General features: G+C 40.3%; 1 protein-coding gene across 1 annotated transcript; it reads left to right on the top strand.

Moving 5' to 3' along the window:
* Positions 1-6,734: 6,734 nt before the first annotated feature.
* enpep (glutamyl aminopeptidase) lies at positions 6,735-26,607 on the top strand. Its single transcript, XM_084742369.1, has 20 exons — positions 6,735-7,588; positions 12,433-12,574; positions 14,686-14,820; positions 14,969-15,089; positions 15,335-15,489; positions 17,549-17,662; positions 17,749-17,883; positions 17,969-18,034; positions 18,155-18,220; positions 18,455-18,615; positions 19,175-19,257; positions 19,420-19,556; positions 21,015-21,070; positions 21,161-21,311; positions 22,245-22,318; positions 22,516-22,620; positions 23,827-24,000; positions 24,194-24,334; positions 25,611-25,692; positions 25,941-26,607. Exons 1-20 carry the CDS (start codon positions 6,948-6,950, stop codon positions 26,091-26,093), a joined length of 2,892 nt encoding a protein of 963 aa, XP_084598495.1. The 5' UTR covers positions 6,735-6,947; the 3' UTR covers positions 26,094-26,607.
* Positions 26,608-27,395: the final 788 nt, after the last annotated feature.

The following is a 27,395-nucleotide window of genomic DNA, read 5'->3' as shown; positions in this document are numbered from 1 at the left end:
CATTGGTCAGACCAAAGGGCATAACCAGGTACTCAAAATGTCCCAGGGGGGTGTTGAACGCCGTTTTCCACTCATCTCCTTCCTTAATCCTGATGAGGTGGTAGGCGTTACGGAGATCTAGCTTGGAGAAAATGGTTGCTTGGTGCAAGGGGCCAAAAGCGGAATCAATCAGAGGGAGTGGGTACTTATTTTTCACTGTAATGTCATTTATCCCCCTGAAGTCTATACAAGGGCGCAGGGTTTTGTCTTTCTTTTCAACAAAGAAAAAACCCGCTCCCACTGGGGAAGAGGAAGGGCGGATTAACCCCGCAGCTAACGAGTCTGTGATGTACTGCTCCATGGACTCTCTTTCAGGCTTGGACAAATTGTACAGTTTTTGAGATGGAAATGGGGCTCCAGGGAGCAGTTCAATGGCACAGTCATAGGGACGGTGTGGGGGAAGAGAAAGCGCTTTGTCCTTGCTAAAAACCTCCTGAAGATCATGGTACATGGGGGGAATGGAGGACAAGTCAATAGGTTCGGTAGGCACAGGTGGCGAGGAGGCACTGGAGGGAATGGCAGAGTGAAGACAATGGGAATGACAGAACGTACTCCAATTGGTAATGGCCGAGGCGGACCAGTCAATATGGGGGTTGTGCAACTTTAACCAGGGGATCCCCAGAACCAGAGGTGAAGTGGGAGAGGGAATGACTAACAGCGAAATTACTTCCTGATGATTACCAGAGAGCAGCAGGGTCACAGGGGCAGTACGGTGGGTGACACTAGCCAGTAATTGTCCACTCAGGGTGAGAACGTTCCTAGGCTCAGGGAGAGGCTCAATAGGAAGGTTCGCTTGACTACACAGTTCAGAGTCAATAAAATTGTCATCAGCTCCACTATCGACCAGTGCCTGCAGTGGTATCGTGTTATGTGGGAGTCTGAGCATACCTTGTAGTTGAACTCGGGTGGAGGGAGAGGAGGAAGAGATAGTACGGCTCACCAGCGCCCCCTCCGTGGCTGATGAGCCTCCCCTTTTGGCAGTTGAGGACAGGTGGCGAGGAAGTGGCCAGGCTGACCACAGTAGATGCATAGCCGGTGCAGTAATCGGCGCTCCCGTTCTGCGGGAGACAGTCTGGCTCGACCCAACTGCATGGACTCCTCTTCGTTAGGGACGGAGGAAAAACCCGCACGAGGAGCGGGGGCAGGCACGGGGGTGAGGTCCCGGGGAATCCCGCGTTGCGGAGTGGACACCGGAGGGTAGTTGGAAACCACAGGAGGAGGGGCGCCCTGTCTCCCTATTCTCTCCCTGCATCTCTCACGTAGCCGGTTATCGAGTCTAATGGCTAATGAGATTAATTCGTCAAGAGACTGGGTCTCGTCTCGTGCTGCCAATTCGTCCTTAATATTATCAGCTAATCCCAAGAGAAAAACACTTTGTAATGCGCGCTCATCCCAGCCGCTTTCGGCTGCCAAAATGCGGAAGTCGATAGCGTACTGGGAGACTGGCGCTGAACCCTGGCGGAGGGAAAGGAGCCGGCTGCTGGCTTCTTTCCCTTGGACCGGGTGATCAAAAACCTTGCGCATCTCATTTACAAAAGAGGAATAAGACTGAGTTACCGCCGAATTAGTGGAGATAGCCAAAGCCCAGGAGGCAGCCCGATCTGTTAACAAACTCATAATGAAGGCAATTTTCGATCTATCTGTGGCGTAAGTCTGGGATTGCTGTTCAAACACTAAAGTACACTGAAGCAAGAACTGACTACATGCCCCTAAATCTCCCGAATACCTGACCGGGGTGGGGATGTATGGTTCCCGGGAGAGGACGGGTGGAGGAGCCGGAGTCGCCAAGGAGGGAGCCGAGGAAGGAGGAAGATTCCCAGGAGGAGCCAAACTGGGGATCTGACTGACGGCCTGATCCATGCGGCTGCCGAGCTGGGATACGCTGGTCACCAGGGTCTGGAGTACGCCTTGGATCTCGTGGATGGCTTCCCCCATCTGGCCAACACGTGCTCCTTGAGAGGATAGCGCCTGCCGTAATTTATCTGTCTCCGCGGGGTCCATGATTTGGCCGGACTATTCTGTTAGGTTCAGAGTTTGGCCAGGACCCCAGACGCAGAGAGCGAGATAAAAGCAGTTTTCAAAGAGTTTATTGTTTCACAAAAGAGCAAAAAACAACGGAAGGCGAGGGCAGGTGCTGGACGCGGTCGGCTGGCTGGCGCAGCGGGGTCGACAGGAGGGGAACCGTGCTGGCGTAGGTTCAGGAGCACGAGTGCTGCACCCACGGTCGGAAGAGGAACTGAAGGCTGCACAAAAACACTGTTGATTAGAATCACGAAGGAAAAAACACCAAAGATCCACTAGAAAGCTTGCTGCGCTACATTACCGACAACGACTGAATAGTCCGGCACAGGAGTGGAGACTAGGCCAAGCTCATATACCCGGGGAAGTGCACTGATGAGAGCCAGGTGCGTCTCATTATGCTGAGCCAGCCAATGACCGCCGCCGCTGCCACACACACTGCCCTGGAAGGAAAGGGGAGGGGGGAAAAAGGGAAACAAGGAAACCCGAAACACCAAAAACACCAAAACAAATCCAAAAAACTCAACAACCATGACACCCACAATAGCCACTGCTGGGCAGAAAGACGTCTGAATGACCTTGCTTTGCCTGTTGCCACCACCACCAGGTCCTGAGCAAGTGGTGGAAAATGGATGGATGGAAGGAAGCATTACATGTAAGACAGTCAAACAGAATCAGTGGTCACCTGGGAATGCCCTTTGGCACATTTCAGTTTTGCTGATAGCTCTAAAGTGAACAAACACAGCAGCACTGAAACTTCAGGGAATGAACAAAGTAGTATAGAAAGCAGTGCAGCAGGTGAACTAACAAGTATGGAGGGTTCGTTCGTTCTATCTTTTTTTAGAATGTAACTTTGATGAATACAGTCAAGTTTTCTACTTGATAAGCGACATTAATAAGTTACCCTTTGCTATTATGGTTCCTGGAGAAAAGTATCATAAATTGATCATAAAGGTGAATGACCTGTTCAAGACCTCCTAATAACATCATGTATGATATTGAGTCAGATGTTCCAGGAACTGTACTGTTCTGACTTCACTGTATATTGACATGATGTGATATGATGTAATGGAATAGAATCCAAACCATGATCCTTTCCTGAACTTTACCAAGTAGTTTTGTAGTAGTAGTAGTAGTAGTTTTGAGTTACAAAATGTTTGTTTGTTGTTAATGTGATGTGACGTAACGTGAAGTGACGTAATGTGAACCCAAACTTTTTCCTGAACGTTATTAAGTTGTTTTCTTGCAGTAGTTTGGAGTTATGAGATGTTATGTACGTTATGTGATCTAAGTGGAGTAATCATGTGATACTCGTGATGTAACGTCATGTAATATGATGTGACGTGACATGTGGTGACTTAACATGACGTGACAGAATGGAACCCAAACCATCTTTTTCTGAACCTTACCAACTAGTTTTCTTGTAGTGCTTTTAAGTTACAAAATACGTCATCTGATGTAAGTGAAGTAAGGCATGTTATGCACGTGACATGACGTGATGTGACGCATCTTATCGTAATGCAACAGAACCCAAACCATGATCTTTTGGTGAGTATGTTTTTTCTTTGTCTGAAGCTAACCAAATTTAGTTTGACAATGTTAACCATGACTTAAAAAGGCTTTCTGACAGCATTTCATACGGACACTAAAGGGTACCTTCTTCATTTTGTGCACATTGGTATTTGACGACCTAGGATGACAGTGGGTTGATCTTACACATGAAGATCCAGACATGTTGAATATGAAGATCATTTTCTTGCTTTTCTTTTACAAAGAGAATTATGTAAATGAGAGTTTGAAAGTTGTTTGTCTTTCATGCAGCTCTTTAGGAGAGATCAAGGATTTAAAGCCATAAAAATTATGAGAGTCACAAGTGCCTTATCTCTGTGAAAGACAATAAAGATACAATAGACTATGAGGAAGACGCTCAGGGTCAAGCTGGTTGCATAAACTGGTCTGCCGAAACTCCTTTGATCCTTTGGTTTCAGTAGGAAAAAAACCACGGTATCACCACCTGTGCCAGCCCTGACATGTTAATTACCATCTGCCTTTTACTGTATTTTCATATATATTATAAAGAATAGATGGGTGACAAAGTAAAGGAAAAAAAACAATGAATCCAGATACACAGATCCATATAGGCCATGAGGGCTCACTGAAAGCTGATAAAAATGATGTGAAGCATGGCCTTCACAGTCGACAGATCTCAACCCAGTTGAACACTTGGATTTTAGTATGGAGCGAGGAGAAAACTGAATAGGAGTAACCTTTCTCAAATGGATGCATGAAACAAACACAAATACCAAATTTCCATCATATTTTACAATTTTTCCATTGTTTTAGGTTTGACAATCTGATTAGACAACTGAATATGCAGCCTACAATGCTTTTTGTATTCTAAGAACATTTTTATTGATGAAGAGCCAGAGGCTCCTCTCTTCCATCTGGGGGACCTGCTCTATGCTGGCCCTGAAAGTCCTTTTATGCCCTGTTGCTACCAAGCCCATAAGTTAATCTTCCAGTCTCCCCAGAATCTCCCAGTCGCTGAACTCCTGTTGATTAGGCTTTGGTATGAGCCTACAGTCTTCCTGTTCTGAGCCAGACAGTGTCCCACCTGCATGTCCTGTGCTGGCTAATCCGCCACCTGTCTGTCCTGATCCTGCATTCCCTGAACCTCAGGAGCTTTCCATGGAACTACTGAGCAGCCACCCTGGCATTCAGTGGCCACTATCTGAAAGGACTGACCTAACACTTTCTACAATGTCCTGTAGAGGCCACAGGAAAATATGTGTTCATCATGGCACCACTGGGAGACTCAGAGACTCAGCTGCCCAGTGCTGCAGAGCTGACACCTGTTCTTGGTCCCCAACTTGAGGTCCAGCCAACAACTGTTACTGAGTCCTGTCTGGCGGTCTGGTGACACCTCCTCCTGCTTCCCCATCGGGGGCCTGCCTGACACCTGTTCATGGTTCCCTATTAATGGCCTGGCTTACACGTGTTCCATGTTCCCAGTCGGCGCCCCGACCAACACCTGTTGCTGCGCCGCAGTGGTCCTCAGTTCCTATGCTGCAATGGTCTCCTGTTTCTCTGGTTCCACCATCCTCCGGTCCTGCACTCCAGCCTCATCACTGGCCTCCCGAACATTCCAGCCTATGTCACCAGCCTATGTGCCTGCCTTCCTGACTGCTTGTCTGCAACCCCTCAAATGAACAGGACTTTTAGTACAGGAGCATGGAATAATTCCTCCCATTTTGCATTTCTATTGAATGTATTAATGCATCATTCTCTGGGGAGTGTCAGTGTCTGTCTTTTAGAATTTCACATTTTTCTATCAAAGTGGAAATATTGGCCTTGACCTTGTGATGGAGATGAAAGGTCACAGAGTGACAAAATCATTTGGGATCATCCTCTGGAGATCATAAATATATTGTTAGAAAAAGACCTTCACATGGTCCAAAAGTTGTCAGGTCCTCCAAAAAAGTTCAAAAGTCTTTCTCAGAAATAATAAAGAAAACACACACAATCTGCCAGAATTAAGCGAAAAAAGAGATTTGCCGAAGTTATGAACACATACAGCAATCAAAGGGCTAGTCCGGCCAGAGGGCACCCCGAATAGTACCTTGAAGTTAAGAATGAAATATTTCAGTGGGTGACCCTCAAGGGCCGTTCACACTGCACTTAGCTCCAGTCTAAGTGAGCTGTTAGGCCTGGGCTAAGAAAGCTTTCACACTGGCATAATCCAGAACATTTCAAAGTGGGCTGACCCCAACTTTAGCCAAGGGCTTGCTGGCCCTGCTCCAGAGCAGGGTCAGTCCTGAGTTTGTGGGGTTATCCTCTTAAAATCGACTAAACCCAGTGCTTTAAAGTGCCAGTGTGAAATTAGGCTAAAACAGCAGAGAAGTGGTCATGGAACGTTCTAAAACGTTCACATCAATAGTAGAAGTGCTGTGTGAATCATGTTGCTCTGTGCTTAGCTTAACCCTGGCTTAACAATATGTGTGTGAAGAGTCCAGGGTTAAGGATAGCTCAGGGATAAGAATATGTAGTGTGAAAAGCCCTATAGACTGATGTTTAAGGGGGTCATGAAGTCATAAACTCATCAACTCATCTAAGTGCAGAACAATGTGTGTACATGAGTAAATATAAAAAACTTTTTCTTTGTACCAAAAGGTATTTCAACGTAGTTAATCCTGCTACTGCAGCTCTGCCCAATACACTCATTCATTGTGGGTTTTTTTTTTTTGGGTCATCAAGTCACATGTAATCACTTTTATGCAATAGCAGGGGCAGTCAAGTTCAAGACCCCCCCCCCCCCCACACACACACACACACACAGCACGTAGTACACTATGTATCTGCAGTCAGGAGGGAGAGGAGAGACAGGACAGATTCCACTGTGTCCAACTGACTCTGTAGTTTAAATCACTCTGACAGAGATTCAAACCAAGCACACCCCCACACACACACGGTGGTTCACTTATTTTTAAAGTTAGTTGCAGACATTGGCTTTATGTTCTTTTTACATCCATATACAGAAAGAACAACATGAAGCATTTTTGACAGACAACACACATAAAAGTTGAACTTTAACTGTTGATTTACAGGCAGATTGTAGATGTTTAACGAGAAGAGGCGTGTTAACAGCTCTCAGGACAAAATAAATCTCTTGCTCAGTGTGTGAAACTCTCTCTGTCTGACAGATTTCCTCTTCTCACTTCTCCTCCTCTTTCTTCTTCTCTCCACCCCTCGGCACAGCAGAGGCAAGCTTGAATCAGCTCACACAGCTGATCTTAATACTGTAGCTGTGACTTCAGGTCAGCCTCAGACCAGTGTGCTTGGAGTGAGCCGTGTTTTAGTGCAGTGAAGTGAGGTTTTCAGGGTTGGAAGTCATGGTTGAGAGTCTGGACTTTGAGAAACAGGAGAAGCGTTACTGCATCCGCACTAAGCATGTCGTCATCATCTGTGTGACGGTGGTGGTGTGTTCTTTGGCGGTGGGCCTTGGGGTGGGCCTCTCCAGGTCAGACACCAGCACCAGCAACACTCCTAGCCCCACCACCACGAAAGCCCCCACAACACAGCCCCCTCCTCCGCCTGGCAGGGGGGCCTGCAAGCCCTCCACTGACTCCAGTGGGGACTGGAAGAATTTCCGCCTGCCCGACTATGTGAAGCCGGTCCACTATGACCTGCACCTGGAGCCGAACCTGGACGACGACACCTACACTGGCACCGTGGACGTGCACGTGGAGGTCACCAAACCTACCCGCCATCTGTGGCTCCACATCAGGGAGACGTTCGTCAGCGAGGTGCCCAGGCTGAAGATGCTGAGCAGCAACGGGGGTCAGAAGGAGTTGGCTGTGAAGAGCTGCTTCGAATACAAAGATCAGCAGTATGTGGTGACGGAGGCCGCCGAGGAGCTGCCCGTCACCGGCCAAGGAGAGGTCTATGTGCTCAGCCTGGACTTCCAGGGCTGGCTCAACGGCTCTGTGGTGGGATTCTACAGGGTCATCTACACCGAGGAGGGGGTCACCAAGTAAGTTCTTTGATTTGATTCAATCCTGTCATAAAGAACATATGCATAACATACTCCTTTATCAACAAAACAAAAATACTAAAACTGTATATTGTTTCTTTTTTTTAATTTAAAATATGTCCATAACCCTCAGAGGTGACAAAAGTACACACATTCTGTACTCAGTAAAGTTACAGATACTTGTGTAAAAAAGTCTCTGGTAAAAGTAGAATTACTGATTCTTTGCTCAAGTAAAAGTACAGAGTCACTGTATTAAAGTAAGAAGCATCCATCTGAAGGACATTAATGCCAATTGTTTCATCTCATTACGTAGTTTTTGTCTTAACATTTTTTTTAATGTCTTTTTTTATCTTATGTCTTTCACAGTTTTGTTATGTCTTTTACATCTTTCATCTTGTTACTTCCTTTTTTTCTTGTTATGTCTTTTAAGTCTTTAAGGTATTTTATGTAATATTTGTTGTTACCTCTTTCACATCTTTTTGTCTAACTTGTTGCATCTTTTACTTAATTTTTTGTTTTGTTACATTGTTTTTGTCATATGTCTTTTTCTGTTCTTTTTTTGACTGTCTTTTGTCTTTTACACCATTTTCATCTTGTTATGTCTCGTTTTTTATTTGTTAAATCTGTCGTGTCTAATATGCACCGATGGAAACACAGAAGACTCGTATGTTCTGTGTTATTGTTTTATCCATTTAGGTTGAAATCAGTCTTGATGTTGGGAAGGTGGCACGTAATGATTCAAAATAAAAATAATCAGTAATTCCCCTCAAATACATTAAAACTAAAGTAATGAGCCTGCTTTGAAAATGTAAGGAGAATAAAGTACAGATATTTGTAGGAAAATGTAGGAAGTAAAACTAAAAAGTTGTCAAAAAAAAAAAATACTCAAGTAAAGTACAGATACCTGAAAAATCAACATGAGTATAGTAACAAAGTCTTTGTACTTAGTTACTTCCCACCTCTGAAAACCTTAGTATGAAACTAACAGTACACAAGGTGCATACTATTTACAGAGAAATGATACAGCATGTAAGCCCTGAACACTACACAAGCATAAATATCCCACAATGCAATGCAGTGTGTGTTACCACGGGTTACCATGGTTACGTAGTAGGAGGCTCTCTCACAAAAGCATGTTGAACGATAGTACAGGTATGAAGTGCAAGTGGTTGAAAGTTCTGAAAAAAGCTAGTAATTGACTCTTTTTTTATGTTACTTTTTTCCAAATAATGATTAAAACAGAGGGATGTAACTACTTTAATCCCTCAAATTTTCCTTTCAGTAACTTTCAAGCTACAAAAGCATTAACACGATCACATATTTTGTATCATGTATTTCATGTTCTTAATTTAACTGTTAACTGTTATCTGTATTACCAGGAGACCTCATATGATTTAGAACGTGTGCAAGTAAAGTCTGTATTTTACTCAAAATTACTGACATTATTGCCTCGGACACGACATCATGGTTCATTAACAAAGCGTCTTTTCTTCAGCAGCCACATTAATAACACAGTTTAGAGTTGTTTTGCTCACTCTCTGCACGTGTTCCAAACATAAATACACATTTGCGGCTCATTTAGATCAGGTAACAGATGATTTATGGCTGTACTTGAATATGATGACTTTTTGTTTGCTCCTGACCTTCTCTGTCACCATCGCTCATTATAAACCAACTCACAGCTGCGTGCTGCTCTTCAACATCTTATGAGCCACGATCAAATTTTATACTATATCACCTTAGGAGCTCTTTTGAGGGCTAAGATCTTTTTTTTTTTTTTTTTTCATTTGTCTTAACTTTATGAGTAAATTCTTAGAAATTCTTGGAGCAACTCTTTACACCAGCAGGATTTGTGGATACAACACCAGGCATGTCCGGGGTTGACTTATCAGAGGAGTAATCCAATAAGCCAAAAGTTTTATAAAACAGGGCCAAAATCCTAAAACTCATAAGCAACCAGTGGTGATAGATGAGGATTGATGTTGGTATATTACAGCATGTTTATAGTCTGGCAGCAGCATTGTACACCAGCTGCAGACAGAGGAATAAATGGAGGTACAGTGATAAAGTCTGCCATAAATCATTGTGAGAATGACCTGTGTAAGAAGTCCAAAAACATCATTCACAAGATGGAGTCAGACGTTCCGTGAAATGATATCGCTGTATCAGATTTCAGTTATCACTTTCATCTGTATTTGACCTCCAAGGGGAACGATTTTTGCAGACTGGATACAGGATGATAAAATTATTAAAATCATGTCTCAATCATAACATGTCAACTCTGTAGCCCTTCTAAATCAAAGCAAAAAAAGAATTATGGTTTAAAAATGTGTGATTTGATTACCATTAAGAGAACTCTGAGCTATTTTAGCTTTACCTTTTCAACACAAAGTCAGACTTGCTACTGGTCGCTGCAGGAGTTTGCATCACCCACATCTACAGTATTCTCCTGCTGCCAGGGCAACAGTCCATCAAATTTATCGAAAACATCAGTGTGGAAGCGCTCCAAAAACATTTAGAGTTTCTCTGACTGTGTTTACGAAGGTGTTTTCAGTATCCAAGGATTGAGTCCCACTCTCTCCAAATTTTCCCCCTCTTTATATCTGAAGTAACAATAAAACCAAACTTCAGCAAAGTTCAGTTATAACATTAAAAAAGGGCCTAAAAATCAGGCAAAAGTTGCTCTGATCAGTGGAATCCAGGAGGCCACTTTATCATTCTGGCAAGGTGCTGAAACCAGACCAGGTATCTCAGTGATCTGTGAAGTTACAGCCATGGCTATTTGTGCATTAATCATCTATCATTAACTCCAAGTCAGCATATTAATAAATCATTCTAATGACTATTTTAAGACTGTGTAAAGGAAAAAACTGAGTTTTTCTGAACACATTATACATGTTAGGAAATAGCTGTTGAAAACATGAAGACTGAGAACTATATAATACTGAATTGTGGAGTTGGACCTGAAACATGACTCAGGGACATGTCGTAGCCTTGGTCCCCCAACACTATATAAGCCCCATGAACCGACACACGAACGATGCCGCCTCCCCCTCCCCTCTCCCTCCCTAACGATCAGTTTTTAATGTACCGTCAGCAACTCTCTCAGTCCAAATCAGTCCAGCAGTTCACTTCAGCTCACTTCAGTTCCAATAACCCGACACAGAAAAAAAAAATAAAAATACCATCCTGTCACCGTGTTTCAGGTTGTTTTCAGGTTGCAGTGGTGTTTGACACTGAAAGTGGACACACTCATTGGTGCTTTACACAATCTTTAAGTTGGTTGGAACACTTTAATTCCACACATTTTCATCAAACAAAAAGTGACGTGCAATCTTTCAATCTGAAACTTTTAAAGTGCGAGCTTCAAGGTTCATTCTTGCACTTGGAAATAGTAATTTGACAAGTCAGTGCTGACTCAAGGTTTGGTTGTATTTGAGTGCACTAAAGAACTACGCAGTCCATTCCTAATGTACATCCATTCATCATCACCTACCTCCCTATACTTGACATTGATTGGTTCATAGACGAGTGTGTGTCCAATGCTGGTGTGTTGTCAGTTGAATTTAATTCTTCTCTCTCTCCCATCCTCTTTGAAAATAAGTGAAAAGTGTTTGAAATTTTCTAAGTATTTTACAACTAACAAAACGTCAATCAAACATCTGCCACCAACTTTTGTTTTGTTGCGTTGTTTATCCTTTTTCCAGTTCCAGTTCAAAAGTCAAGACCATTCAGAAAAAAACAGTTTTTGCACTAGAAACAAACTGAACTATTGTTCAATTTTATCTGGGCCAAGACCACATTTTTCAGTCAGACCAAGGTTAGGCTGTTTGGCCTGGACCATGGTCCAGGGGAGGTTTCGCACCTGTGATTTTGGTTTGGATCAAACTGAAAAGTCAGAAAGTCTGGCCCAAGAGAGGTAGGTGTGAAAGGACACTTAGAGGCTCTTACTGGAGTTTAACAGGGTCTTCATCAGTGAATGGACTTGGCTCAGTTGTCATGGAGATGCTATGGTTGAAATCAAATAGCTACTGAGCTGTTACATGATCCATTTCTATGAGCAAGCTCAGTGGGAAGCTCCAGGAAGAGCTTTAAGTGGACCTTGAGTTGGGGTTGTTTACTCAAATAAGAGTAAGAGCTGAATTTAATAATGGTTTAGTTTTTTTTTTTAATTAATGATAAGTTAGATTTTGATTTAATGTGATACTCTGACCAGAATCTTCAGCTATAGGTACCTGATTCATGGTGAGCAGCTGCTGGGCTCAGCTTGGATACATGCCACTTACAATTGATTACAATCATGACACTTGTTTAGACTGCAGAGAAAATGACCAAAACTTTCATGGAAGCTTTTCCAACCACTCCAGAGACATAATCCACTTTATCCGTGTATGTTCCAAATATTTGCTCCATCAGCTAAATACAAAACCTCATTCATACCAAGCCAGCACAGATGTGGATTACACTACAGAAGGAGGGGTAGAGTAGGAACGAATTCAAGCCACATTTCAAGTCTCTGGAGTTACGCAAAACACAGATTTGGACAGAGTATCACTTTAAAGTTTAGGTGTTGTAATAGTAAATGCTGCCCTAGTTGAGTCTGGTGTGTGCACAGTGTGACAAAATGATGCTTTTATTTTCAGCAGTAGGGATCAGGCTTGATCTAATTAATGCAAAATACCAGATGTGGTTTCAATCAGAGGTGACAAATATGCATCTGGAACTATTTCACTTTGTTGTAGAGTATAAATGTAAGCAATTGTTGGGGTGAAAGACTATCGGGGGGAAAAAGCAGCTGGTCTCAAACGATCTCTGCAATAATCTGTCCTTCCTTTGATTGCCAGAAAGATTGCTGCAACTGATCATGAGCCAACTGATGCTCGCAAGTCCTTCCCCTGCTTCGATGAACCCAACAAGAAGGCCACCTACAACATCTCCATCACTCATGACGAAAAATATGGAGCTTTGTCCAACATGCCGCAAATGGTAGGACATGAATAACAACACTATACATATCTAAATACACACCAGGACATTTTTATTGCTGTTTTCCTTGGGTGAGCATTAAAGTCACAAAGCAGACATTATTTTGCTTAAGCCAAAAGAGGTTCAATTTGTATGGATTGGTCAAGGTCCAGTTTAACTGATGCAGCCTATCGTCACTGTTCACTAAACAGTTAGATTTGTCCAATCCTTCTCTCTTGTAAAAACAAAATATACTGTACTATACAAGATGTCACACTGGTTATACAAGTACAATCGAATGAAAAACTTTGACCGGAATGTTACAATATAAAAAATAACAGTAAGTAAGTAACAGAATAACAAGTAATAAAATACGTAACGATAATGATAATGTGATAATGTGCTTTTTTAAAATAAAATATACAATACTGAAAAAAGAAAAATATTAACATATATACACACAACACTAATATATAAGATAAATATCTATACAAAACAGCGAAGGTTGCATAATGTAAGCATTTATGTAGCACTTATGTGTGGTCTGAGTGTGTGAGTGAGTGTTGCACAGATTACAAACAACAAAGCATAAGTCAAACCTCTTTGTTTATCCAAGTATGATTTTTTTTGCCATAGTATTAAACAGGGCTTATTTAACAACATAACGTTTTAATTACATCTTAATTATCATATATACTACATTACATTTATAACACTGTAGTACAAGCGCTAACAGCTCTACAGCTGATGAAAAGTAAAGTTGGGTATTAACTTGATAATTTCAAGGGTACCGATCTAATTACATCAAAACCACTGAGTACTGTTTCACGTTTAATCAATCTGCCAAATTTTGGGACCACAGAACGCATCTGGGTTAGAGAACTGCAGTATAAACCTCTGTCCAAATGTGATGGAGACAACACTTGCTGCATTATTTGACATGCAAAATACAACGTGCTCAAACACAAAATATTTCTTAAGGCCAAAACGTTCTAAAAGCGTCTGATGCTTGTGTTTTGAAGTACACCCATTGCTCTAAATGGCAGAACATGCACTGAAAGCATCGATGGAAGCTTTTAGGGCGTTTGATCCTCAGTTAGCCTCAGTTAATGTTAACACACCTGTAGCCAGTGCCAAAGATGAACCCTCCATGGACGACCAAACTGTAAGTGAGACACTGACGTCTTCAGGTGATCAATTAGCTTGTTAGATAAATTGTTGTTGTTGGAGATGATTGGGTTCTTTTACTGTCTTGTTTGATGTTAGTTTAGCATTTCTACTAGCACAGCATTAGCAACATTCAGCCACTGGCTGCATCTCAAATTTTTTTTACCAACATGCTATTAGGTATGCTAAACCAGTATTGTGAGATTTATATGTATGAAACCTTAGTATGAAACCAGTAGTACATGAATTGCACACTATGTACACAAGGATTTCATGTGTGCTTCTTCTGAGACACAAACAACAATGTTAATGTCCTTGTGACAGACTGGAGGTAGGGAGGGAATTCATTTTGTGTGGTGTGTAAAATGTTATGTAATAATGATAAAATTGAGAAGTCTGGATTATTTTACAACTGAAGTTATATTTTTGTTATCACAGATACAGTTAAGTATTGAAACGGTACCTGGTACCTGGAATTTGGTACCAATATCACTTAAAATGTCAATGGTACCCAGCCTTAATTACAAGTCTATAACAGCAATGCTTTTTTAGCTTAACTTTTTTGCCTTTTTTTTATTAATTATTTAGTGAGTGGGGCTTCATCATCAAAGTTTTTCATGGGTGATCCAATAAACTTAGCATTAATCCTCAAAAGTCCTCAACAGCTCCATTAATAACTTCTAATAATTACTGCTATGAGTTCCTTGTATTTACTAATGAAACATTTCACAACCCAGTTGGACTGATTGTTGTAGGTGGAAGGAGCATCATTTCTCAAACTTTCCCATGATCAAGTTGGGGGAAAAAAACAAAGCAAGAGGAAGCCAGGCTTGGAGCGAACACTCTGAATACTAACAGCAGAGGATCAATCTTGTGCCTCTGTTTTGGGGCCAAGGGATCCACCCAGCTCCATAGTCTGAGTGACATCCACATTAACCCATTAGCCTTTTCCTCTGACTCTCCAGGGCAACCCCGAACCACTGCCTGGCAATAAACTGAAGACCTCCTTTGAGAAGTCTGTTCCAATGAGTACCTATTTGGTATGTTTTGCTGTGCACCAGTTTAAATTTCTGGAAAGAACTTCTGCCCGAGGAATTCCTGTGAGTTTACCATTTACTATCAGTGCCAAGACTTTACAACAAATATTGATGAAAAGATTTGAAATTGACTTATATTATAAGATTCATATTGTCGGACACATGCCAGTACATGAACACGTGTGTGTTTTGTCTTCCTCTGCATTTACAGCTGAGGATTTATGCCCAGCCAAGCCAGTTAACAACCGCAGAATATGCAGCCAACACAACCAAAGTCATCTTTGACCACTTTGAGGAATATTTCAACATGAATTACTCCATCTCAAAACTGGGTATGTTTAGACAAACATTTTAATCATGGTGGGAAGAAAGATTAGGTGATTGCTTAAGATTAGTTTTATATTATTCTTGTGGGATGACAAATACCCACTCTAACTTTGATGGCAATATTTACAAGTGGTTGTTAAGATACGATCTTGCTATCTCACAAGAATAAAGAGGCAATAATGCAATAAAACACATGATAAATGCTTGCTTCAGTTGACTCTGTGTGTGTGTGTGTGTGTGTTTGATCCAGATAAGATAGCCATCCCTGACTTTGGGACTGGTGCCATGGAGAACTGGGGCCTCATCACCTACAGGGAGACCAACCTGCTGTATGATGAGAACCAGTCGTCATCCTACAACAAGCAGCGAGTGGCCAGTGTCATCGCCCACGAACTGGTTCACCAGGTACCGCTATATACTTACTCATTACCTAGTCACATGCAAGACTTTTTTTCATTTGGTTGTGTTGCATTTATTTAGAACTTGAATGCAGTGGTGGAATATAAACTGCTTAATATACTCAAACAATTTTGAAAATACTTATATCAATTCCATCCTATTTCATAGTGAACTAGAGGCACTTTGTTATTTATAGAGCTGCCACACTGCATGTTCTAACAGTTGACTCTGGGATAACTTAGATGCTTTCGTGCACACATTAACCCAAGGTTAACCTACACTCAGTGCTTTATGAAACACACTGCACTTCAACTAGCCCTGGGCTTAATGTCTGTTGGAACATGTGATTCCTAGATTGACGTGACTAGACTACTCTTGAACCCCATTTGACACTGGCACCTTTTAGCCCCAAGTTTAGCCTATTTTCCAAGAATAATCCAGCAAACTCAGGGCTAACCCTGCTCCCACAGCAGGGCCAGCAAGCCCTGCGCTAAAGCTGGGGTTAGCCCACCTTGAAATGTTCCAGGATGAAGCCTTTAAATTTCAGGATAAAATATTGCCACCCTCTCTATAGAGGCAAAAAGTCCAGCCAAAAATTGAGGGACCAGAGAACCAAAATCAAAAGATGAAGTTTAAAATCAGCGAATTCAGTCAACCAGAACATTTCTGCTAGTGGAAACTTAAAACAAACACTATAAAACTAAAAAAATGATTAAACTTTTAAATATTAGAAATATGTGACTTAATTGAATGCTTAATTGATGTCATCCATATCAACATCATTTAGCAATAAAAGTCAGGTTTATTCTCACAATGTTAGAAACTTATTTTAAGTTACTTCTAACATAATTGAGAGGCGATGAAGCTCTATTAAACCAATTCATATATACCCAGATAAAATGCTAATAGCTGCAGTTAGCAGTTAATCTGATTAACTGCTAACTGCAGAGTAGTAGAAACGCAAAAGAATTCCCAACATAAAGCTGACTGTCATCAGCATACAGAGATATATGATGCTGGTAATCAGTAGCTCAGATTGTTTAGTGTTCCCAGTAACAATATGGAAACAATAAAGCTAAGAACACCATTGGTAAGTAACCCCAGTAATATCCAGTTTAATTATTTTTTCACCATGCATAGACACAATGGTTGCAGATGTAGCATTGTTGTGAGAATTTATGTGCATTATATGCATTAATAACTGAATCTTGTCAAATTCCAAGAGTGTTATAACAATGCCATGGCTTACATCTTTATTTCTTACATGGATGGAAAGATTTGCCATTGGAAATGATATGTCAGCAGAAAGAGTTCAGAGTTCACAATTGTAAATGTTTAAAATCCCTTTTGTCCTATTGTTCAAGCTTTTTATGATACACAATGTGCACATTTGTTTCCAGGATATCAGCTGATGATAGAGATAAGAGGCCTTGAGACAGTCAATAAAGTTTTATGGACTGTTCAAAGTTGCAGGAATTAGGGATCAGTAGTTGTTCAATTTGAATATGATAATGTACAAATAATGTTCCAAGAACTTTTATGAGGCCCTCCTCTCACATGAACTGAACAATAAACCTTAAATCTGTATAAAGTGAAATAGAACACATGCAAGGGTGGGTTACCATGTTTCCAAGGTCCTATCTGGTATTGTGCTTATTCGATCTATCTTGATTCAGGCTACTTCAATCATTTTACTGCTCTGCAATTACTGATGCAATTACTTTCCAGTCAGTAATAAGCAAGGTACTTTCTATCCTCAAGTCAATGGGATCCCTTGTCATTCACAAGTTTGAAGCACTCTTACCCTTCTGCTGGTAAAGCTCCAATCAAAACAAGAGAAAGATGAGATAGTGCTACATTTGTTTAATACTGCTGGCTTCCAAAAAGTGTTGGGGGTGATGTATGGGGTACCAGCTGTGGTGTGCAGTGGGGCACTAACGTCGTGATGCACTTCATCACGTTTTGTCTACTGAATTGGAACCCTAGAGGGCACTTTATGAGGCTGTCTTGGATATCGAGCCGCTTTAGAGGACGTTTGTCACGTTTTATTTTGTGTTTTTTCCAGTGGTTTGGGAACATTGTGACCATGGATTGGTGGGATGACCTCTGGCTTAATGAGGGCTTTGCCAGTTTCTTCGAGTACGTCGGCGTGGAGAAAGCTGAGCCAACCTGGGGCATGGTGAGTTCTCCTTCAGTCCCATTGACCAGTCATTTTGAGGACTTCAGTACCCTGAAACTTGCCTTGTGTCCTCCTTTGGTATACAGCGAGACATCATGATCATCAGTGATGTACTTCCTGTCATGGTGGACGACGCCCTCCTCTCCTCTCACCCGATCATTGTGAATGTGTCGACCCCAGCAGAGATCACCTCTGTGTTTGATACCATCTCATACAGCAAGGTACAGCTACATTACCAACAAGATACAGACAAGATAACTGCAGAAAAATACTGTTTGTAATAAAAACTTATCAAACTTTGTCCAGGGAGCGTCCATTCTCCGGATGCTGGAGGACTGGATGGGTAAAGAATTGTTCAGAGACGGCTGTCGAGTAAGTCACAGACTGTTGCAGCTTCATGACAGATATGTAACATGGATGTAGCACTTTTGATTCATGGTAAATAAAGTTTTGAGTGCTCCAGCAACTAATTTTATCTTCCTGTTTCAACAGAAATATTTGCAGGACTACCCTTTCCAGAATGCCAAAACAGCCAACTTCTGGGCAGCACTTGCCGATGTATGTTTCACCTTCATCACGTTTATCCTCGCTTTTTGTACAAGAGCACATTAATACTCAACTATTAAGTGAAAAGTTAAACATTTTTGGAAAGAATGCTTATTTGCTTTCTTTACGAAAGTGAGGTGAAAAGATGGATACCTGTTTTTCATGTCAGGCCAGAGACTGATGTAGCTGCTGTAAGCTGAAGCACTGAGTTTGTCTTACTCTGAATATTCTTCTCTCTGTGCTCAGGTGAGTAAGTTGCCGGTTGCAGAGGTGATGGATACATGGACCAAACAGATGGGTTACCCTGTGCTGGACCTGTCTGTCTCAGCAACGGATGCTAAGCTGACCCAAAAGCGTTTCCTCCTGGACCCCAATGCCAACGCTAGCCTGCCTTCTACACCTCTTGGGTAAGTGGCACAAAAGAGATACAAACCTCCACTTTCACAGATTAAATCCATCAATGATGTTGATTAGAACTAGAATAGATTTTGATGGATTGCTCGTACACAAAAGTATATCATCTGCATATAATGAAATCTAACAGAAAAACAGCCTGTATGGTGAGGGGATCCCTGGGTCTTTCTGTTCTTTATCTTAACAGAGACCAACTACTCTGATATGGGGAGTTATTAAACCTGAAAGAAAAAGTTTCACTACATCAAGTGTTTATAATGCTTTTGCGTGCACACAAGATACAATTTGTCCTCATGTTTCAGTTGATTTATGCACACAAGATAAGCGTATAGAGAGCCAGCACAACAGACCTCAATACCTTTCGATTTTGAAGCATTTATCAACTAAAGAGAGAGGCAGGCTGTTTCCTGAGGAGTTGCTGGAGCCCAAAGCGGAGCTAAAAGGACTGATGACAAGTGTTGCTTTAAGAAATGAAATGACAACACATTTTTTAAAGATGCAAAGATTTTGTATGTGTGTGTATTAAATGCAATGAAAGTATTTTTGTTACAGGTACAAGTGGACAATTCCAGTCAAATGGCACTCTGTGAAAAGTGACAAGAACATGTTGGCGATGTTTAACAAGAGCAGCCCAGGTAATACAGTCATCTTCAGTACTGTGTAATTATTAACATAATCCACATTCTGCTTTTAAGCGAGCCAGTGACAACAGACACTGACTGCTCCAGCCAACATGTCCACTTTAACCTGCTTCACTTCCACACTAATATTCCCTTGATGACTGTGTTGATTTTCAGAGCATGTCCTCAGTAACTACACACCCTCAGCGGACGGGCTGCTGAAGATTAACAATAATCACATTGGATTCTACAGAGTCAACCATGACAACGACATGTGGAACACCATCAGTGAACAGCTTCAGACAAACCACTCGGTAAATATACACTCCACACACACTCCACATGTACACACCAATGTCTGTCTAGGACTCCACCACTTTTCAGAATGAGTAGAGAATGTAACCTGTAGCCTGTGGAGTTTCAATAATAGTTTTCTGTACTGGTCATTACACATATGCCCAACATTTTACTCTATTAATATAACATTAATATATAATATGTATTATATTTATATATTACCACAGTCAGATGGTGATGGAGTTGTGACATGCATGTAATCTATCACCCCATTTACACCTGATATTAAAATGAGATCTGTATTCCGATGTGTTATCTGGATAATAAACAAACTGATCTTGCCTTTGTGTTTACACCTGATGTTCATAGTGCTTTTTCATTAAACACCTACAATTACTATTTTACTCTTATAATATTACAATTCTACAAGTTTTATTCTAGGTATATATACAGTTTTATTGTAACCATTGTTAACAGGCTTTTTTCTCAAGATATCACAGCTTTACTCTTGAGATCTTTGTCGCACTATTGATACCTTACCTAAAACATTTTCTGATCTGTATTTAGATTTGAAACCCAATTCAACCCATCTTACATTTAAAACTGACAGATATAAGCATATTATTTCAATATTTAGAGCCACCTTTCACATATGAAATCCTAAGAGCTGTCGTAACTGGATTAGGATGCTACTGTCCTATTGTGGCATCAATACAAACAATACAAAAGGTCCAAAAGTTGCCAAATATTCTGTCAGCTTTGGCTGTGTCACAGTTACAAAATAAATGTTTACAGCAGTCAAACACACTCACGCTTGTACTTTTTATTCTCAAGTTATGATAAGTAAGATAATCTTACATCCAGAAAACGGACCAAATTCATCAGTAAACGAAAGCAGATTTTGATGGATCACTCATAAACAAAAGTATATCATCAGCATATAATGAAATCTTACAGGAAACTACAGAAAAAAAAGTCTGTATAGTGAAGGGATCTCTGATCTCTGGGTCATTATTCAGTTATTTAATCTGGAAGAAAACATCTCGAGTTTATAAAATGCTTTTGGGTGGTGAATACAATTACATTACAGAATTACAGAATACAATTTGTTCCCATGTTTCAGTTTATTTGTGTACACAAAAGAGAGCCAGCACAACAGATTACAAAAGAAGAAAGACATATTTAATGATCAACATTTCTGTTTAGTCTGTGTCCCCACAGTTACATTTAAAACTATCAGATATATGCACATTAGTTAAAATTTTAGAGCAGTTTCTATAGTCTCTGTTACCTTCCTATTTATTTTTGGTGTCCATTTCTTAGTACAGAGCAGAAGACTAAGAACCTGGCAACCAGAGCCAAAAAATGACCCTTTATGATATATAAATACTCTGCTTCATCTAAATTCTGTAATTTCTTTGGGAAGTTTTTCAAAGAACTCATTTCAGTGTCAATTTGTTTTCTTTCTTAAACAGGAGTTTGATGCAGCTGATCGAACAAGCTACATCGATGATGTTTTTGCTTTTGCAAGGTGAGATTTCACCCCAAAACACACAGTGTGAACATTCATGTGGCAAATCAGACACACAAATTGTGTATACTGTTTCATTTCACTTTTCAGGGCGGACGTTATAGATTATGGAAACGCCTTCAACCTTACCAAGTACCTAACAAATGAGACTGACTACATTGTGTGGGACCGCGTGTCCTCCTCCATCGCCTATGTTCGGGACATGCTGTCAGCCAATGATGCCCTCTACCCATTGTTTCAGGTGAGGGGCCTGCTGATCCTTCCAGCTGTCATATATCAAATGTCAAAACAGGTCTTAAAGTATTCCTCAAGGATTATAAAAAATCAGTGATGCAAATTCTTTGCGTTGACACTTCAAAAGAGAGAGAATATTTCTTATCCAATTTCTCGATTAATTACTGGAAGAGTTGGTAGAATACTTGATTACTAAAATAATGGATAGCTGCATCCCTCCTTCATAATTCCCCCTAGTTTGTCAAGTATATCTGTGGTCTAAACTTTCATCTAACCGCCTCAGGAAAATGCAGCAACGCAAATGTATTTTTTGCACAACATGCAACATTTTAACATAAATCAAGTCAATGATATAATGATGCTGTAGGTATTCAAGAGTGAATTGCACTGTGCAAAGAACCAAAATAAAAATAATATTGATTGTTCTGGATGCTTTTTCTGTATCTAAAATAATTATTGTTCTACTCAACATATAATATGACAATATGATCTTCCAGTATCTGAGTAAATGATTCTTTTCATGTCTGATCTGCAGGTCAGTGTAGCATAAATGTTGTTATTTGTTATTAGGGATTGTATGAACAGGCTATGTACAAGCCAGAGCACAGCCTCAAATCTTCAGGCTGGCTCGAGACTAAATATGACTGGGTTTTTGCTATTTCATTCTCTGCACTTTTATTTACTATTTTTTTGTTAAATGATGGTGTTAAAATTGTTTTAATTTGTTTTAATTTAGTTTATACAAAAGGGAACATACCAGAAACTCAGTTTTCAAGCTACAAATATGATCATTTGGCCAAGTAACTGTTTATATAGATCAAAAAGCTGGTGCTATAAATACATATGGTGCATTATTGTGCAGTGGTACAGCAGAAATCCCATGTTTCTGTATGGTTCAGTGGTGTTGACTAAGAACAATGTATTTCTTTCTTTTCCCTAGAAACTGTTTCGTGAGCATGTGAATTCAATCGCAACAAAACTTGGATGGGAGGATGAAGGGACACAGATAGAGAGGTACAGAAGGATCAGTGTATAATTATACAGTTTCATATTCCACATCTTTCCCTGCTCTCCTTTACAATGTACAGTCTGTAAACCTGATGACAGTGACAACATTATTGCTGGTAAATTATAAGTAAAGTATATTACCACCCATGGAACCAATGGGTGGTTGGTGATCCTGTCATGTGACCGTTGGATGTGTTTGGCAGGTTACTGAGAGAGACTGTGCTCAGCATTGCGTGCCAGATGGGAAATGAGGAGGCTCTGAAGGAAGCCTCCCGTCTCTTTGACCAGTGGATTGATGGAACTCTCAGGTATCACCAGTCCAGTCCAGTATTTATGTCATTATTTTTCCTTATAGCCAGACAATAAAATATTCTGTGGTAACAAACCTGCACCTTAATTATTGTGTATATTCATCCGTCATGTGTATAATCAGCAGAGTAAAAGACTACATGACATCAAGATTAATTTTTAGATTGGATTCATGAAAGAAACGTAATGCCAACCTATTGTTTCACACAGAGGTGGCAAAAGTCCACACATTCTTTACTCAAGTAGAAGTGCAGATACTTTTGTAAAAATAAGACTCTTGTAAAAACAGAAGAACCGATTCATCTTCTTTACTGCAGTAAAAGGGAAAAAAGTACAGGCTCTGAAATGTACTCAAAGTGTAAAAGTAAAAAGTCGTCCTCTGATGGACATTTCTATTGACTGTTTCTGTGCAAAGTGAACTGTTCCTCACCTTTTCACCACGGTAGTCTCCCATCCTGTCTTTTACGTCGGTTTTGTCTTGTTTTACGTCTTTGATCATTTTGACTTGCTTGGTCTTTAACATATTTTTCACCTTTTTACATACATACGCTGTTTTTGTCTCGTTACATCTTTTATGTTGTTTTGGTTTTGTCACATTATTTTTGAACTGTTATGATGTTTTTTACAACTTTTACATTGTTTTTCTGTTGCTACACTTTTTTTTGGTCCCAATATGTCTCCTACATCCTTTTTGTTTTATGTCTTTTTTGTCATTTTTGTCTTGTGTCATTTTCATCTTGTTATGTTGTTGTTGTATTTTGCCTCTTTTATATAATTTATGTTTTCTTATGTCCTTCACATCGTCGTTACGTCTTTTATGTTATTTTCGTCTTGTTATGTCTTTCCATCAATTTGTCTTGTTACCTCTTTCACATCGTTTGTCTTGTCTTTTATGTTGTTTTAATCTTGTCACGTTGTTTTTGTCTTTTTATGTTGTTACGTATTTTATGGATGTTGGGAAAGCAGCGCACACTGATGCAAAATAAAAATAATCAATAATTCTTCTTAAATTAAACATTAAAACTATAGTAATGAACCTGTCAAAGCAAAACATTGTTAGAAAACTAAATACTCAACTAAAGCACAGATACCTGAAAACTCTACTTAAGTACAGTAACAAAGTATTAATTATTTCTCTGGTTTTCCAATGATATTTTAATCTTTATAAACCTGACATGAACATTTCTTGACCTTGTCACCTGCAGCAGTGTAGCGGTGAACCTGAGGCTGCTGGTCTATCGATACGGCATGAAGAACTCAGGCACTGAGGACAAATGGAACATCATGTTCCAGAGGTACAAAGACACTTCTTTGGCTCAGGAGAAGGACAAGCTGCTGTACGGACTGGCGTCTGTGGAGAACGTTGCACTCCTCTCCAAGTAATTCAAACATCTTTGTCATCTTTACACAACACTGACCTGACAGACAAACAAAACTTATATAATAACTTTCAACACCACTTTGTCTTATAATATGACTGGATTTTACACTTACAGGTCTCATTGAGTGCAGCTTTAAATTCATGATAAAGAGTAAATATGTGGAGAGAATAACCTTCGGTCTGTCCGACAGGCTCCTGGAGGCTACTAAAGATGAGAGCGTGTTTAGGAGTCAGGATCTGTTCACTGTGGTGCGATACGTGTCCTACAACCCACTGGGAGAGAGCATGGCCTGGGACTGGACCACACTCAACTGGGACTACCTGGTCAACAGGTCAGTGCAACAAGTCTATGAGCTGACAAACAGATGGGGCAACAACCACAGCCGACAGTAACAGTAAACACTATACTGACATGTGGTCATGTTACCATGTTTTAAGTTTCCAGACTACTTGTTCTGAAAATCCCATTTGAACAAGATTAACATTACAGGGGAAAATAGGGAATAAGTATATTTGCACCCAAGTTAGAATAGTCACATGCTATTTACACCCATGCTATTTACACCCAGCCTCCTAGTTTAGCTTTGAAGTCTCTGTAGAGAGGAGATTGTGGTCCTCTGAGAGACCTGAGTCCTGACCTGGGTAGCGAGGGTTTGAGTCTGGGGTGACCTCCTGTCTAGACCACAAACGTCACGTTAGCATCACGTTCATTCATGCCACGCTGAGGCATCTGCTTTTATAGGATCCGTCTTGTCTGTGCATTTCAAAGTTTCAGCGGCAAAAGCGCAGCCACATGTGTAGTCTGCGGTTTTTCCTTTGATGTGCGTGAAAATAGGGTTGTTAAAAATTTCCAACCTGGCACCAGCAGCCCATCAACCAGCATTTGGCGATACATTCATCCCCCATTCCCACCTCCTCTCGTTTCTTAACAGACCATTTCATTAGCAAATTTATATGACAAATATTGCCCCAAAAATTAGCACAACTAGGACAGATTCACCCCATCGTCGATAGGCGAATATTCATCCAGTCGCCCTCCCGTATGTGAATATTCCTGATCTGTTTTCCATCATCGAGATGCAGAAGCACTGCATCATGTGCTGGCGATCACAGCAGAGGGACTAAAGGTTAGCAATGAAATTGTCTAGTGGCAGTAAATGTACATTTGCAGATGAATAAACACTGGAGAAGCAGTTAAAGAAGTACCTGTGTGTTTATTTTTGGCTGTTGGGTAAGGGAAGGGTTTCAGTGGGATTACAGACCAAGCCTTGGTTACAAGACATGGATAAAAAATATGTGTGTGTCATTGAAAAGACAGACTCTGAGATGTGAAGCGCACTACAAAACTACTTGCTTGTTGCTCTGTAAATAGTCAGATGGCTTTTCCACCCCAGATACAGTGACATCTGGGCTCCCTGGTTATTTAATTCAGTGTTCTGGACAGTATTTAACCAAAATGACAGGATATGGTTTATGACAATCATGGACGTTATGCAGGACAAAGGCCAGCTCACGTTGCAGTATGAAGACATATTGTCAGTACGTTGACAATTCCAATGGTCCTTCTGTATTTTGCTGATCATAATAGTTGGTTTTCTTTTTGAACAGGTACACCATCAATGACAGAAACCTTGGTCGTCTGCTGGGCCAAATCAGCACCAAATACAACACAGAGTCGCAGCTGTGGAAGGTTAGCACTGCACTTTGGTTGTGATTATCCAAAAAATACTGGTGTCTGTTTAGCTTATTAGTTTAAAATGTTTGGTTTTAAGGAAGTTTTCCTGCATATCTTTTGCTGGACTGAAGAGCAGGTAGATGTAAATTTGTCTTCACAGTAAAATGCACAGTTGTGATTAGTCTTTATTAAGGAAGTACTGCACAAAAAAACTTTCTTAAAGTAGAGTTAAATAATCATGTCTCTACATGCTGCTCTTGTAGATGGAGCATTTCTTCAATAAAACGCCGAATGCTGGTGCTGGGGAGATGTCCCGGAAGCAGGCGCTGGAGAGAGTGAGGAACAACATCGAATGGATCAGGAGGAACGAGAACGAGATCGGAGGGTGGCTGAAGAACCACGTGGTGCTGCCGTGAAGCACGCACTATACCTGAACAGAACCAGAACATCTACAGCCCCATTCAGCTCACACAGGATGTAGCTGGGTTGACTTTGTGTTCTTTTTGAAGGGCCGGAGCAGAGGGCCACACATCTGAATCACTGGAAGAAAAGAAAATCAACATAAATACACACATTCTTACCTAAAAGCACTTCACTGTAGTGAAATACACGCGTAACTAAAATCTCCTGAGTGAAAGTGCCATTTTTAAAATTGTCGTCCACTAAACTCTGCGTTCTGGAAAGTGGTTTTTGACCTTAAAAAGTGTCCAAAGTACCAAAATCAGTCATTTAGAAATTCTCTGCTGCTGTTAATGATGCATACAATAAGACAGTTGGGCCTGGGTTATGAATGAGTAGAGTTCCTGTCTATTTAATGTATTTATATTATAGATTCTCCACCTTGTACTTTAAACATTGTTTAATATTTTTGTATAATTTTGTATATTTTGTTTTCAATATGTTATAAATGCAAATATTGAATTGAATTAAAATGACTCAGGTGTTTGAATCCTCATGAGCACGGCTGGTGAATTTTTCTAGAAAATGTTGGCCTATGATTTAATCAGGCACAAGAATGGTTAGCTATACCCTAAAGACCCCTGGAACACTGTACCAGGCACAAGCTAACTTATACTTTTCCTAAATTCATTAAATAATATTTCTATCAGATGTGTCTCAACGATAACATGTCAACTCTGTAGTCCTTCTAAATCAAAGCTAAATAAGAATTCTGATTTAAAAATTTGTATTTTGATTAACATTAAGAGAACTCTGAGACACTTTAAAAAATATAAATGGCTGCTCACTATGACTCTGCTGCGAAATGAGAAAAATGTCACATTTTCAGTGCTCCACTCGGGCCCCCCGAAAAGTCTGGACACGCCCCCGTATGTCACATCAACTGACACAGTCATAGAGATGTTTTTTTCTGTTATATTCAATAAAAAATGTTCACAATGATTTTAAATGAGTTTACATTAACAAAAACACTAATGGTACACCTAATGTGTGTGTTTTGTGTGTTATAAATTACATTATATTTTGTTTTGTTATATTGTAAGTGGGCAACATTACATGTTTTTTAAAATAGAAACATAAAAATGTGTGATTGTAGCATTATTCACATAATCTTGTATTTATTGCAACAACAGTAACAAAGGAAAACATTTGAACATTTCCCTCATGTTACCTAATAATACAACAGCTTTTTGTGTCTCTGACAGTTGTCAAAATTCAAGTCTTCAGCCTCGAAAAAAAAATCTATTTAATCAAAAATT

Source organism: Lutjanus erythropterus, chromosome 18, assembly GCF_056507025.1.
Source record: "Lutjanus erythropterus isolate fLutEry1 chromosome 18, fLutEry1.hap2, whole genome shotgun sequence".
NCBI classification, from domain to species: Eukaryota; Metazoa; Chordata; class Actinopteri; order Lutjaniformes; family Lutjanidae; genus Lutjanus; species Lutjanus erythropterus.
Note: the sequence above shows the minus strand (reverse complement) of the source record. Positions and strands in the feature narration are given on the sequence as shown.

Bases quoted from the DNA above. Each gene is read 5' to 3' on its own strand.
- enpep (XM_084742369.1), top strand. From the start codon at position 6,948: ATGGTTGAGAGTCTGGACTTTGAGAAACAGGAGAAGCGTTACTGCATC. The intron at 7,589-12,432 runs GTAAGTTCTTTG...TTTGATTGCCAG, and splicing joins ACCGAGGAGGGGGTCACCAA to AAAGATTGCTGCAACTGATC. The intron at 19,258-19,419 runs GTAATACAGTCA...GTTGATTTTCAG, and splicing joins GTTTAACAAGAGCAGCCCAG to AGCATGTCCTCAGTAACTAC.